Raw genomic sequence first — 14,030 nt, forward strand, 5'->3', positions numbered from 1 at the left:
TGATCTCACGACCCTGGGATCATGATCTGAGCCAAAATCAAGAGTTGGACTCTCAACTGACTGAGCCACCCAGGCGCCCCCCCATTGCAACCATTTTTAAGTTCAGTAGTGTTGAGTATGTTCAAATTTTTGTGAAACAGATTTCCATGCTTTTTTCCTTTTTGTAAAATTGAAACTCTGTAGTCATTAAACAACTCTCCTCTCCCCCCTCCTCCAACTCCTAGCCTCCTTTACTTCTGTGCGAGCTTGGCTCTCTGCTCCCTGCTGGTATCTCACAGAGAGGGAGACCACTCCAGGGGTGGCAAGGCACATTCTTTGAACAAACACCCTGGCCAGAGACCCTGCCAGCTAGAGGGAGAGGCTCCAAGGTCTTGAGACAGGAAGGGGGTTTTGGTTAGCAGAGAACGAGATTATTGTGACTGTCAGTTGTGTTAACTTTTCACCTATCACCATCCTGGGGCCTGAACAGTGGCTAAGCCCAGGCAGAGTATTCACACCACTCTCAGGGTCTTGGACTGACCAGGGCATTCTGTTTCCTATCTTGTAGTTGGCCTGTGACCAGCCAGTATTTTGCCTCTGCCCTGCCTTACTCTTCCCCTGGGTTCCCAAATGGGTTTTAAAATTTTCTGGACCATCTCCTTGGAAAAGTAGTCTTGGTTGTATCCCCTGGGAGTGATGGAGCAGAAGAGTGGCCCTGTGCTAGGAGTCAGGCCTGGGTCCTGGTACTGGCTCCGTCTGCGAGGAGCCATATGACTGTGCAAAATAATCTAAACGCTGAGCTGTATTTTTTATCAGCCTGATGGTGGAAATCAATGGAAACGCTTCAGGAAATCTTAATGAAGATGTAGTAGAGATGAACGAGGTCCTCATCACTACTCTTTCCTACTCCCGATTCTTACACTCTCATTTCAGGGTTTCTCAGTGGAGGGACAGGAGAACCTGCAAGAGATCCTCAGCAAGCAGCTGCTGCTCTGTCAGTTCCTCATGGCGCTGTCTGTTGTCCGAACAGGTAATGCTTCCTCAGGTGTCTCCCCAGCCTGGGGTCCGCTAGAGGCCCCGTTTGGACACGAGCACGTATGGGGTTTTGGAGTAAGAAAAAAAAAAACCTGCTTAAATCAGGTGTCAGTTGGCTAAATGAGGAATTTAGGGAAGTTAGTGCAATAGAATCCCCCAGAGTCCCCTCTAAAACTGAGACTACCCCTTAAATTGCCTCTTTTAATGGACCCGAGTGCTGGGTCCCTGGCTTTGTCACATTTACTCCTTCAGACTACCTTACCACTGGGTAAGAGCCCACTGACGGCTGTTGGTGTCTTCACTCTAATCTAGGAGGCCACTTCATCTGTAAAACCTTTGACCTGTTCACACCGTTCAGCGTGGGGCTCATCTACCTGCTGTACTGCTGCTTTGAACGAGTGTGTCTCTTTAAGCCGATTACCAGCCGTCCTGCCAACTCCGAGAGGTAAAGCCTTCCTCTCCATTCTAATCAGACTAGTTGACTAAATGTTAGAACAGAAAAGTGCAGCTCTCTGGCATAACTACTCAAGCTTGTACTCAAGCTACATTAAAACCCTGATTTTAAGGAAGTGATTAGAGCCAAGAGGAGTCAAGATTTGGATCTTACTGGTTCTGTGGTGTGTCAGTGCAACTTCTGCCTCCTTCTCCACAAGCCTTATTCCTCACACTTAGGTCGGGGATCCTTGGCTTGGTCCGGGAAAGAGAAAGTGAAAAGGGGCACCTATGGGCTGGGCCAGGGCAGGAGGGCCACCAACCAGAGGCACTGTTGGCATCCTAGTTGGGACACAGTGCTCATGCATGACGTGAGAGAAGATGTGGCCAGTCTGAATTGCTAGGTGGCTTGTTAAAAACACAGATTTCTGGGCCCTGTTCCTGGGGAGTCTGATTGACAAGGTCTGTAATTTAACAGACTCCCTAGTGACAGTGATACAGCCAGCCTGGCACCGGGCAGTTGGGAACCACTGCCACAGAGAGTAGAAATATAGCCCAACATAAAAAGGAAGGAATTGAATTGAACTTTTGCAGCACAGAATTGGTACTGTTCTTTGTGCATAGACTTAAGATTCTTTAGCTTTATGACTCAGCAAGGAGTTTGGGGAGGAGGAATGTGGGGGAGAAGCCCTTGCTCAGTGGAGTGACAGGGTATCTTCTGCCAGGTATGTGGTGTGCAAGGGCCTGAAGGTGGGCATAGATGACGTGCGCGATTACCTCTTCTCAGTCAATATTAAACTCAACCAGCTGCGGAACACTGATTCTGATGTCAACCTTGTGGTCCCCTTGGAGGTAATCAAGGGAGACCATGAATTTACTGACTACATGATACGGTCCAATGAGAGGTAAGCAAACCCAGTGTTTTTTGCTGATACCACTGTAGTTATCAAGGAAGACCAGAGATTGAAGGACTGAATGGCTCTTAGTATCACTTTGTCGATTCCCAAACATTGGTAACTAGGATCGGTGTGCTTGTTCCAGGGCTCTCTGGGACGTGGGGGACCTTGGGGACCCTTGTCCTACTCCCATGCCCTGTCCCTAGGGTGGCCAGTGGGAACCTGGTTGGTGTTGCCCTGCCCATGGGAGCCTGAATATGATAGTGGAACCTGATAGAGAGCAGCCTTGCCCGGTCCCTGGAGGCAGGAGTAACTCTATTTGCTTCTGTTTGTGAAAAGCCATCATGGTTGTTGCCTTGTGAAACTCCCTGTTTGGAAATAGGAGATGGCTAGAAAGCAAATATGCAACATGCTTTGGAAATTTCTGGTAGTAAAACTTTTTTGCCAGTTCATGAATTCTTTAGATGCGTGATCTGAATGCTGGGGTTTTTTTGTTTGTTTGTTTGTTTTAAGCCTTTTTTTGGTTTCTGCCCCCTTCTTGTTATTGGTAATAATTTAAAGTTGACAGTTGACTCAGTTTTCTAAGGGAAAACTTGGAGAAAAATTTTTTGAGGTAAGTTGGAGAGTTGTATAGTAACAGTGGATCAGTAGAAGTGCTTTCTCACAGGGCCAAACAGGTGTTGGTGTCATTTCTAAGGGTATAATCCTGTCTCCCATGGAAGTTTGAACGTATAGGTGGCCCTGGAGAATCACAGAAGGATAGAACGTCTTTACCCATTTGCCCACCATCCTACAGTGTTTTAACTTTGTACAGTACTGCCACATCAGCGCTTTCATCTTGATGGTAATGCTAGGCACCACGGTGGAGAAGACACTAAGCTTCGGTATGTTATACATGAGGAAACAGGTCCGGGAACTGGTCTAGAGTCAGCAACGCCAGGGCTTTGTAACATTTCTGTTTGCTGAACCGTGCTCCCATCTGCTATGAATGTGTGTGGACGCATGGCGGAACTGGACTCTGCAGTGCTCCCAATAGTGCAGTGTTTAAGCAGACCTACAATGAATCAGTTTGCTTTTTTTTTTTTTTAAAGATTGATGGATAATTCCATAATTGAAATGCAGATCTTATGTGTATTTTTGACAAATGCATATCTTCATATAGCCTACATTCCTATTAAGATTAAAAAAAAACAATTAACCTCAGGAAATTTCTTTGTGCCCCTACCTAGTCAACCTGGAAGTAACCACTCTTCTGATTTTTATCTTAGGCTGATTTTGCCCGTTCTAGAACTTAGTGTAAGTGGAATCATATATACATACACACTTATGTGTCTGTTTTTTGTTTAATTTGTCTTTTTTCCTTACCGTAACATTTTTGAGATTCTCTCATGTGGTGTTAGTTTGTTCCTCTTTATTGCTGAATAGTATTCCATTGTATGGGCATACCAAATTTATTCTTCTGTTAATGGACACTTTATTTCCAGTTTGGGGCTATTCTGAATAAAGCTGCTAAAACATTCTTGTACAGCGATTTTGGTGGACAAATGTTTTCACCTTTCTTAGATAAATACCCAAGAGTGGAAATTGTAGGTCATAGGTTAGATGAGTACTTTTTAATAATGCCATACAGTTTTCTCAAGTGCTTATATGAGTTTATATTCCCTGTAGCAGAGTGTGAGAATTCTGATTGTTCTACATCTTTGCCAACATTTGGTATTGTTAGTCTTTTTCATTTTAGCTATTCTGGTGGGGGGTTCTATTTTTGTTTGTTTGTGTGTGTGTGTGTGTGTGTGTGTGTGTGTGTATAGTTAATTAAGTACCTGTGTTAGTTTCAGGAGTACAACATAGTGATTCAGCATTTATATACATATATGAAATGGTAACTACAATAAGTCTAGTTACCATCTGTTACCATATAAAGTTGTTACGATATTGTTAACTATATTCCCTGTGCTATATGTTACATTCCCGTCTCTCATTTATTTAACTGGAAGATTGTACCACTTGCACCACTTAATCTCCTTCACCTATTTTGTCCATTCCCCCTCCACTCTTTCCCTCCTGGCAACCATCAGTTGGTTCTCTGTAAGTCTGTTTCTGTTTTGTTTTATTTGTTAATTTGTTTTGTGTTTTAGATTCTACGTATAAGTGTTTTTGTCTTTTTCTTATTTTGACTTATTTCACATAGCATAATATCCTCTAGATCCATCCATATTGTTGGAAATAATAAGATTTCATTCTTTTTTGTGGCCAAGTAATATTCCATTGTATATATACATTTTATTTGTCCATTCATCTGTTGAACATTCAGATTGCTTCCACATTTTGGCTATTATAAATAATGGTGTGATGACTCTAGGGGGACATATGTCTTTTCAAATTAGTGTTTTTGTTTTCTTTTGATAAATACCTAGAAGAATTGCTGGACCGTGGTAGTTTTATATCTTTAATTTTCTGAGAAAATGCTATACTGTGTTCCATAGTGGCTGTACCAATTAACATTCCTACCATCACTGCACAAGGGTTCTCTTCTCCACATCCTCTCTAGCACTTGTTATTTCTTGTCTTTTTTTGGGGAGGGGGGGTTGGTTTTCAGTTTCTTTTTTTTTTTTTAACTTGTTTTATTTTTTATTCTTGATAATAGTTCTGTGAAGTGATATCTCATTGTGGTTTGGATTTGTATATCTGTGGTGACTAATGACGTTGAACCTCTTTTCATGTGTTTATTGGCTGTTGAACATGTGACTCATGATCTCACGGTTTGTGGGATCAAGCCACACTCTCAGTGCGGAGCCTGCTTGGGATTCTCTCTCTCCCTCTTTCTTATCCCTTTCCTCACTTTCGCAAAGTAAATAAATAAACTTTTTAAAAAAAGTTGATTTTTTTTTTTTTTCTTTTTTTGTGAGAGCACAAGCTGGGGAAAGAGAATCCCAAGCAGGCTCCATGCTTAGCATGGAGGCTGACATGGGACTCAATCCCGTAACCCTAGGATCATGACCTGAGCAAAATCAAGAGTCAGACGCTCAACTGACTGAGTCACCCAGGTGCCCCTCTTTTTATTAAATTGTAATATATTTTCTATTTTCTATATTTTGAATACAAGTCTGATTTCAAATATGTGTGTTGTGAATATTTTGTCCTAATGTGTGACATGCCTATTCATTTTCTTAATGGTATATTTTGATAAACAGAAGTTAAAAAAAGTTTTTTTTAAGTTTATTTATTTTGAGAGAGAATATAAATAAGTAGGGGAGGGCCAGAGAGAGAGAGAGAGAGAGGGGGAGAGAGAATCCCAAGCAGGCTCTGTACAGAGCCTGCTGACAGCACAAAGCCCGTTGCAGGGCTCCAACTCACCCAGGTGCCCCCTACTTTGACCCTTTTTATTTGTTTGTTTATTTTTGAGAGAGAGTGCAAACAGGGGAGGGCAGAGAGAGAGAGAGAGAGAGAGACACACACACACACACACACACACACACACACACACACACACACACACACACAGAATCCGAAGCAGGCTCTAGGCCCCGAGCTGTCAGCACAGAGCCGACCGTGGGGTGGGCCTTGAACCCACAAACCGTGAGATTATGACGTGAGCCGAAGTTGGAGGTTTAACCAACTGAGCCACCCAGGTGCCTCTATTTTTAAAATGTGTAATTCTGGGGCACCTGGGTGGCTCAGTCGGTTAAGTGTCTGACTTCAGCTCAGGTCATGATCTCACAGTTTGTGGGTTTGAGCCCCACGTCGGGCTCTGTGCTGACAGCTCGGAGCCTGGAGCCTATTTCAGATTTTGTCTCCCTCTCTCTGCCCCTCCCATGCTCACTCCCTGTCTCTGTGTCTCTCAAAAATGAATAAATGTTAAAAAAAAAAAATGTATAATTCACTGGCATTAAATACATTCACATTGTTGTGCAACCATCATCACTGTATATTTCCAGAATGTTTTAATCATCCAAAACAGAAATTCTGTACCCATTAAACAATAACTCCCCATTTCTCCCACCTTGAAGCTCGATGAATTTGCCTGTTCTAGGTACCTCATATAAGTGAAATCATAACGATATTTGTTCTTTTGTGTCTGGCTTATTTCACTTCGCATAATGTTTTTAAGGTTTATATCATGTTGTAGCATGTGTCAGAATTCCATTCCTTTTAGGGCTAAATAATATTCCATACACACACACACACACACACACACACACACACCACATTTTCTTTACCCATTCATCTGTTGTTGGATATTTGGATTGTCCCCACATTTTAGCTCCTGTGAATAATACTGCTTTGAATATTGGTGTGCAAGTAACTGAGCCCCTGCTTTCAGTTCTTTCGTGTATACACTTAGTGGAGTTGTTGGATCCTATGGTAATTGTGCTTAAAATGGTGCAGCTACAACTGCCATACTATTTTTTACAACACTTGGCCTATTTCACGTTACCAACAGTCATGCTCAAGGGTTCCAGTTTCTCCACATTCTCACCAACACCCGTTGTTGTCTCTGTGTTTTTGTTTCTGTTTTTGTTTTTTTTGGATAATAGCCCTCCTAATGGGTGTGAGGTGGTGTCTCATTGTAGTTTTGAGTTTTGATATTGAGTATATTTTCGTATCAGGCTGTTTGTGTATCTTTGGAGAAATGCTTATTCTATCTAGTCCTTTGCCTATTTTTAAATTGGTGTTTTTCATTGTCAAATGGTAGGATTCTTTATTAATATTCTGGATATTAATCCCTCATCAGATATATGATTTGAAAATATTTTCTCTCATTATGTGTTTTTTTTCCTGCATTGATTGTGTCCTTCAATGCACAGATTTTAATTTGATGTGGTTCAATTTCTTTTTTTTCTTTTATTGTTTATGCTTTTGGTGTAATATTCAGGAAATCATTGCTGAATCCAGCATCATGAAACTTTTCACTGTGCTTTTTTCGAAGTGTTTTATACTTTTAGCTCTCATCTTTAGGTCTTTGATCCATTTTGAGTTAATTTTTGTAGATGTTATAAAGTAAGGGTCCAACTTCATACATTTGCATGTAGACAACCAGTTTTCCCAGCACCATTTGTTGAAAAGACTATTCTTTCCTCATGAAATGGTTTTGGTACCCTTGTTGAAAATCATTTGATCATATATGCAGAGGTTTACTTCTGGGCTGTCTATTCTGTACCTTTGGTTCTGTATGCCTATCTTTATGCCAGTACCACAGTTGTGATTATTCTAGCTTTGTAGTAAGTTTTGAAACTAGGAAATATGAGACCTTCAGTTTGTTTTTCTCGTTCAAGATTGTTCTGGCTATGGGGCCCCTTGAGATTCCATATGAATTTTAGGATGGGTTTTTCCATTTTCGCAAAAATTGCCTTTGGGATTTTGAAAGGGATTACATTGAATCTGTAGATTGCTTTAGATAATATTGTCTTGTTAACAATATTGAGTCTTCCAATCCATGATCACAGGATGTCTTTCCATTTATGTCTTTTTCCATTTTTGTCAGCAGTGATTTGTAGCTTTTAGTGTATAAGTCTTACACTTCTTTAGTTTATTTCTGAGTATTTTATTCTTTCTGATGCTATTGTAAATGGAGTTATTTTCTTCATCCTTTCAGATTATTCATTATTGTGTAGAAATGACTGGTTTTTGTGTGTTGATTTTGTATCCTGCAAATTGGCCAGATTTGATTATTAGTTGTAATAGTTTTTGGTGGAATCTTTAGGGTTTTTTTGCATGAAAGATTATGCTGTCTGTGAACTGAGATAATTTTACTTTTTTTTTTTTTTCCAGTTTGGATGCCTAGAACTTTTAAATTTTGATAATGAAATCCAGCTTATCAGTTTTTTCTTTTTGTTAGTGATTTTTCTTTCTAAACAGTCTTGGCCTAAAGTCATGAAAATATTCTTCTCTTTTCATGTAGACATTTCTTTTGTTTAGGTCTATAGCCCACCTGAAATTAACTTTTTGTATGTGGTGTAATGGTAGGGGTTGAAGTTCTTTTTTTTTCCTTAGAGATACCCAGTTCTAACACCATTTGTTAAAAATACTTTTCTTTTTCCATTTAATTGTCTTGGCACTCTTGTTGAAAATTTATCTAGAGCATTCTGTTCTGTTAATCTGTATGTCTTCTGCCATATTCTCTTGATGACTGTACCTTCAAACAGGTCATCTTGAGGTCAGGTAGTGTGTGTTCTCCAGCATTGATCTTTTTCAGGACTGTTTCAGCTTAGTCTAGGTGTGTTGTTTGCAGTTCTATGTAAATTTTAGAATCAGTTTGTCAATTTCTATAAGATTTGATGAAGATTACATTGAATTTATGAATCATTTTGGCAAGAAGTGACATCTTAATACTGAATCTTTCTATCCATAAATTAAACAATACCCATTTATTTAGTTTCTTAAATGTCTCTCAGCAGTGTTTTATAGTTTTCAGTATAGAGGTCTTACACATCTTTTGTTAAATTTATCCTTAAGAATTTTGTGTATTTGGATGCTCTTATAAGTGGTATTTTTATTTATTTATTTATTTATTTATTTATTTATTTATTTATTTCTAAGTTTGTTTGAGAAAGAGGCAGAGAGAGAGTGGGGGAGTGGCAGGGGGAGAGAGAATTCCAAGCATGCCCCACGCTCAGCTCAGAGCCTGACACAGGGCTTGATCTCATGAGACCATGGCCTGAGCCGAAATCGAGAGTTGGATGTTTAACTGACTGATCCATCATGTGTCCTGTAAGGGGTATTTTAAAAATTTTGTTTTCCAGTTGTTCATTGTTAGTATGTGGAAATACAGTTGACTTTTGTATATTGACTGTGTATCTTGTGAGAATGCTTAATTTACTTATTGGTTCTATGAATTTGACTATTTTAAATTTTTTTTTTTCCAACGTTTTTTTATTTATTTTTGGGACAGAGAGAGACAGAGCATGAACGGGGGAGGGGCAGAGAGAGAGGGAGACACAGAATCGGAAACAGGCTCCAGGCTCCGAGCCATCAGCCCAGAGCCCGACGCGGGGCTCGAACTCACGGACCGCGAGATCGTGACCTGGCTGAAGTCGGACGCTTTACCGACTGTGCCACCCAGGCGCCCCGAATTTGACTATTTTAGAGAACTTATATAAGTTATGGAATCATGTAGTATTTGTCTTTCTGTGACTGGCTTATTTCACTTAGCATGATATCCTCAAGGTTCATTCATGTTGTCTCATATTGCTTAATTTCTTTCCTTCTTTCTTTCTTTCTTTCTTTCTCTCTCTCTCTCTCTCTCTCTCTTTCTCTTTCTTTCTTTCTTTCTTTCTTTCTTTCTTTCTTTCTTTCTTTCTGTCTGTCTGTCTGTCTGTCTGTCTGTCTTCCTGTCTTCCTGTCTGTCTTCCTGTCTTCCTTCCTTCCTTCCTGTCTTCCTTCCTTCCTGTCTTCCTTCCTTCCTGTCTTCCTTCCTTCCTTCCTTCCTTCCTTCCTTCCTTCCTTCCTTCCTTTCTGTCTAAATACTCTATTGTATGTAAAGGGGTGTCTGGCTGACTCAGTGGGTAGAGCGTATGGCTCTTGATCTTGGGGTTGTGAGTTCAAGTCCTACATGTGGTGTGCAGTTTACTTAAAAAAATTTAAAAAGATATTCCATTGTATATATATTACCACATTTTCTTCATCTGTTCATCTGTCAGTGGACATTTAGGTTGTTTCTACATCTTGGTTACTGTGAATAGTGCTTCAGTGAACATGGGGGTGCTAATATTTTTGCAAGATCCTGATTTCAGTTCTTTTGGATAAATACCCAGAAGTGTAATTGCTGGATCATATGGTAGTTCTGGTTTTTTTCTTGCCTTATTGAACTAATTCCTTCAATTTGATGTTGAATTGAAGTGATAAAAGCAGACAGCCTTGCCTTACTCTTAATTTTAAGCATAAAGTGTTTAATCATTAAGTGTGGTGTTGGCAATAGGTTTTTGTAGACGTCCTTTATCAGTTTGAGTTTTCTTCTATTTTGAGATTGTTGAGCGTTTTTATTTTGAATGGATGTTTAGTTCTGTCAGATACTTTTTGTATCTATAGAAATTATTATGGTATTATTCTTTATTCCATTAATACAATGAATTACATTGAATGATTTTCAGATGGTAAACCAGTCTTGCATTTTTTAATATGCTTTGGTTATGAATATCATTCTTATATATTCTGTATTTGATTTACTAATATTTTATTGAGTTGAGTCTGTGTTCATAAGGGTTATTAGTCTCTAAATCTGTATTCTGTTATTCTTAATGAATTGACCTTTTGTCATTATGAAATATCCTTCTTTATCTCTAGTAATACTCTTTTTCTTGAGTATATTAATACCTCATCTGGTATTAATATAGTCACATCAACTTTCTTTTGCTGAGTATTGATTTGTCTTTTTTTCTTCAATTCATTTATTTATTTTTGAGAGAGTGTGAGTGAGCAAGGGGCAGAGAGAGAGGGAGAAAGAGAAGAGAAAGAGAATCCTATATAGGCTCTGCACTGTTAGCACAGAGCACGGGGTTTGAGCCCCGTGTCAGGCTCTGTGCTGACAGCTCAGAGCCTGGAGCCTGCTTTGGATTCTGTGTCTCCCTCTCTCTCTCTGTCCTTCCCCTGCTCGTACTCTGTCTCTCTCAAAAATAAACATTAAAAAAAAATTTTTTTTTAAATCCTCTTATCTTGGTTGTTTAGTATCTCTTTATCCTGTTTTCTTTTTGTGTCTCAGTTCCTTCCTTTTTTGGGGGGGGGCTGGTTGGTATTTTTAATATTCGTTTATATCTCCTTGGATTTTTTCTTTTTTATGTCTTTTTGTTTTATATTTTAGCTAATTTATTTATTTATTTAATATATGAAATTTATTGTCCAGTTGGTTTCCATACAACACCCAGTGCTCATCCCAAAAGGTGTCCTCCTCAATACCCATCACCCACCCTCCCCTCCTTCCAATACCTCATCAACCCTCAGTTTGTTCTCAGTGTTTAAGAGTCTCTTATGCTTTGGCTCTCTCCCACTCTAACCTCTTTTTTTTTTTTCTTCCCCTCCCCCGTGGGTTTCTGTTAAGCTTCTCAGGATCCACATAAGAGTAAAAACATATGGTATCTGTCTTTCTCTGTATGGCTTATTTCACTTAGCATCACACTCTCCAGTTCCATCCATGTTGCTACAAAGGGCCATATTTCATTCTTTCTCATTGCCACGTAGTACTCCATTGTGTATATAAACCACAATTTCTTTATCCATTCATCAGTTGATGGACATTTAGGCTTTTTCCAGAATTTGGCTATTGTTGAGAGTTATTTTAGCTCTTTTAAAGATAACAGTATTCATCTTTAATTTATCATGGTTTACTTTCAAAGAGTATCCTGCTTTATGAACAATGTAAGAACCTTATTACCACAGTATATATGTATTTACAGTTCTGCCTTTGTGTTCTTGTTTTATATAAACCCTACTTTAGCTTGCTATTATTTTTATTTTAAACCATAAAGTCTATATCATCTTTTAAAGAGATTTAAAGTATATCTGCCTGTACAGGCATACCTCAGAGATATTGCAGGTATGGTTCTAGATCACTGCAGTAAGGTGAATATTGCAATATGGCAAGTCAAATTAATTTTTGTTTCTTAGTGCATATAAAGTTGTTTATACTATAGGTTACTAAGTGTGCAGTAACACTGTGTACAAAAAACAATGTACAAATCTTAATTTAAAAAATGCTTTATTGCTAAAAAAAATGTTAACCATTGTCGGGGCTTTTAGTGAGTCATAATCTTTTTGCTGGTGCAGGGTTTTGCCTCAGTGCTGATGGCTGCTGACTGATCAGGGTGGTGATTATTGAAGGTTGGGATGGTTGTGGCAGTTTCTTAAAATAAGACAATGACATTTGCCACATTGATTGACTCTTCCTTTTATGAATGGGTTCTCTGTAGCATGTGATGTTTGATAACATCTTACTGACAGAACTTCTTTCAAAATTGGAGTCCATCCTCTCAAACCCTGACACTGCTTTATCAGCTAAATTTATGTAATACTCTCAATCCTTTGTTGTCATTTCAACAGTCTGCACAGCATCTTCACCACGAGTAGATTCCATCTCAAGAAACTACTTACTTTGCTCATTCATAAGAAGCACCTCCTCATCTGATAAAGTTTTATAGCAATTCAGCCACATCTTCAGGCTCCAGAGTTCACTGATCACAGATTACCATAACAAATATAACAATAATGTAAAAGTTTGAAATATTATGAGAATTACCAAAATATGACACAGAGACATGCAGCGAGCAAATGCTGTTGGGAAAATGGCACCAATAGACTTGCTCAACACAGGGTTGCCACCTGCAATTTGTAAAAAATGCATTATCTGTCAGGTGCAGTAATGTGAAGTGCAATAAAACGAGGTATGCCTGCATATGTACATTTACATTTTTTACAAAGGTCCTCTGTATCTACTGACCTATTTACACATTTTGGTGTTCTTCATTTCTAGTTCTTGCAGAACTGGGTTTCTGTTTGGAATCCTTTCCCTTTGGCCTAAAGAATTTCTTTTAGCCTATTTTTATTGTGCAAGTATGCTGGAGTAATTTGTCTTTTGAAAATGTATTTATTTCCCTCTCCTCTTTGAAGGATACTTTTATTGGATATAGAATTTGAGGTTGGTCGTGTTTCTCTTTCAGCACTTTAAAGATAATGTTCCATTGTTTTCTGCCTTCCTTGTTTCTGATGAGAGAAGTCAGTCATTACTGTTACTGTTTTCATGCATATCATGTGTCCTTTTTCCTCTGAGTGCTTTTAAGATTTTCCCTTTATCTTTGTTTTCAACATGTTGACCAGTGTGTTTATATATGGTTTTCTTTGTACTGATTCTGCCTGGGGTTCTCTGACCTTGGATCTGTGGATTGATATCATTTACCAGTTTGGGAAAATTCTTGGCTATTATCTTGTTAATATTTTTGTCTTATTCTTTTTTCTGCTTCTGAGACTCTACTTATTTATGTTTAACTGTTTGCTATTGTCCTGTAGAGTTCTAATACTGGTATTTTTTTTTTTTCACTTTTTTCTCTCTTTATGTTTTGGTTTGAGTTTCTGTTGACCTCATTGTCCCCAAGTTCACTGATTCTTTCCTCTACTGTTTTCAGTCTGGTGATAAGCCCATCAAAATCATTCTTCATCTCTAATATCATAGTTTTCAATCCTAGAATCTTGGTTTTTTAGAAATATGGTTTCTGTACCTCTGCTGAAATTCTCTATCTTTCCATGAATGTTGTACATCTTTTCTACTAGATCCTTTAATATGTTTTTCAGTTATTTTAAGGGCCATGTCTGATAATATGAACATCTGGACCATTTCTGGATCTTCTGCTATTGGATTGTTTCCCCTCTTGTTAGCTGGTCACATTTTCTTGCTTTATCACATGTCACACACTCTTTAATTTAACGCCAGACATTGTATAAAAGGATAGTGGGGATTACAGTAGCAAGGGCAGCTGCTAGTGTAGGTGGGTTGAGTCAGTTCAGTCTGCAGCTGAACTGGGTCTGGGCTTTGTCGTTGCTTTATTTAGAATTAATTCACTACTGCTTTCAAGTTTTTAAGGATGGGATCAGAACTTTCCTTTTAGCAGGACTTGGGAGCTGGGTGTCTAGCGGGTTTGACTCAGTTCTGCTTTATTGTAAGCCTTTAGCAGGCCCCATGTAACTGTATCTTGGGGTGTAGTCAAG

At 38.8% G+C, this 14,030-nt stretch overlaps 1 protein-coding gene across 4 annotated transcripts in view; it reads left to right on the top strand.

The window, feature by feature from the left end:
• The window catches only part of CMTR1 (cap methyltransferase 1), a 54,987-nt gene that overhangs the window by 27,075 nt on the left and 13,882 nt on the right, over positions 1-14,030 (top strand). For all 4 annotated transcript variants that reach the window (XR_006217618.1, XM_042986245.1, XM_042986244.1 and 1 more), the window contains 3 exons: positions 913-1,009; positions 1,327-1,459; positions 2,172-2,351. Coding sequence is in view for 3 of the 4 variants with exons in the window: in XM_042986245.1 (XP_042842179.1) it covers positions 913-1,009; positions 1,327-1,459; positions 2,172-2,351 (410 nt within the window). In the remaining variant the exon portion in view is untranslated. The remainder of the gene's footprint in view (positions 1-912; positions 1,010-1,326; positions 1,460-2,171; positions 2,352-14,030) is intronic.

The sequence above is a fragment of the Panthera tigris genome, chromosome B2 (assembly GCF_018350195.1).
Source record: "Panthera tigris isolate Pti1 chromosome B2, P.tigris_Pti1_mat1.1, whole genome shotgun sequence".
In the NCBI taxonomy this organism is placed as follows: Eukaryota; Metazoa; Chordata; class Mammalia; order Carnivora; family Felidae; genus Panthera; species Panthera tigris.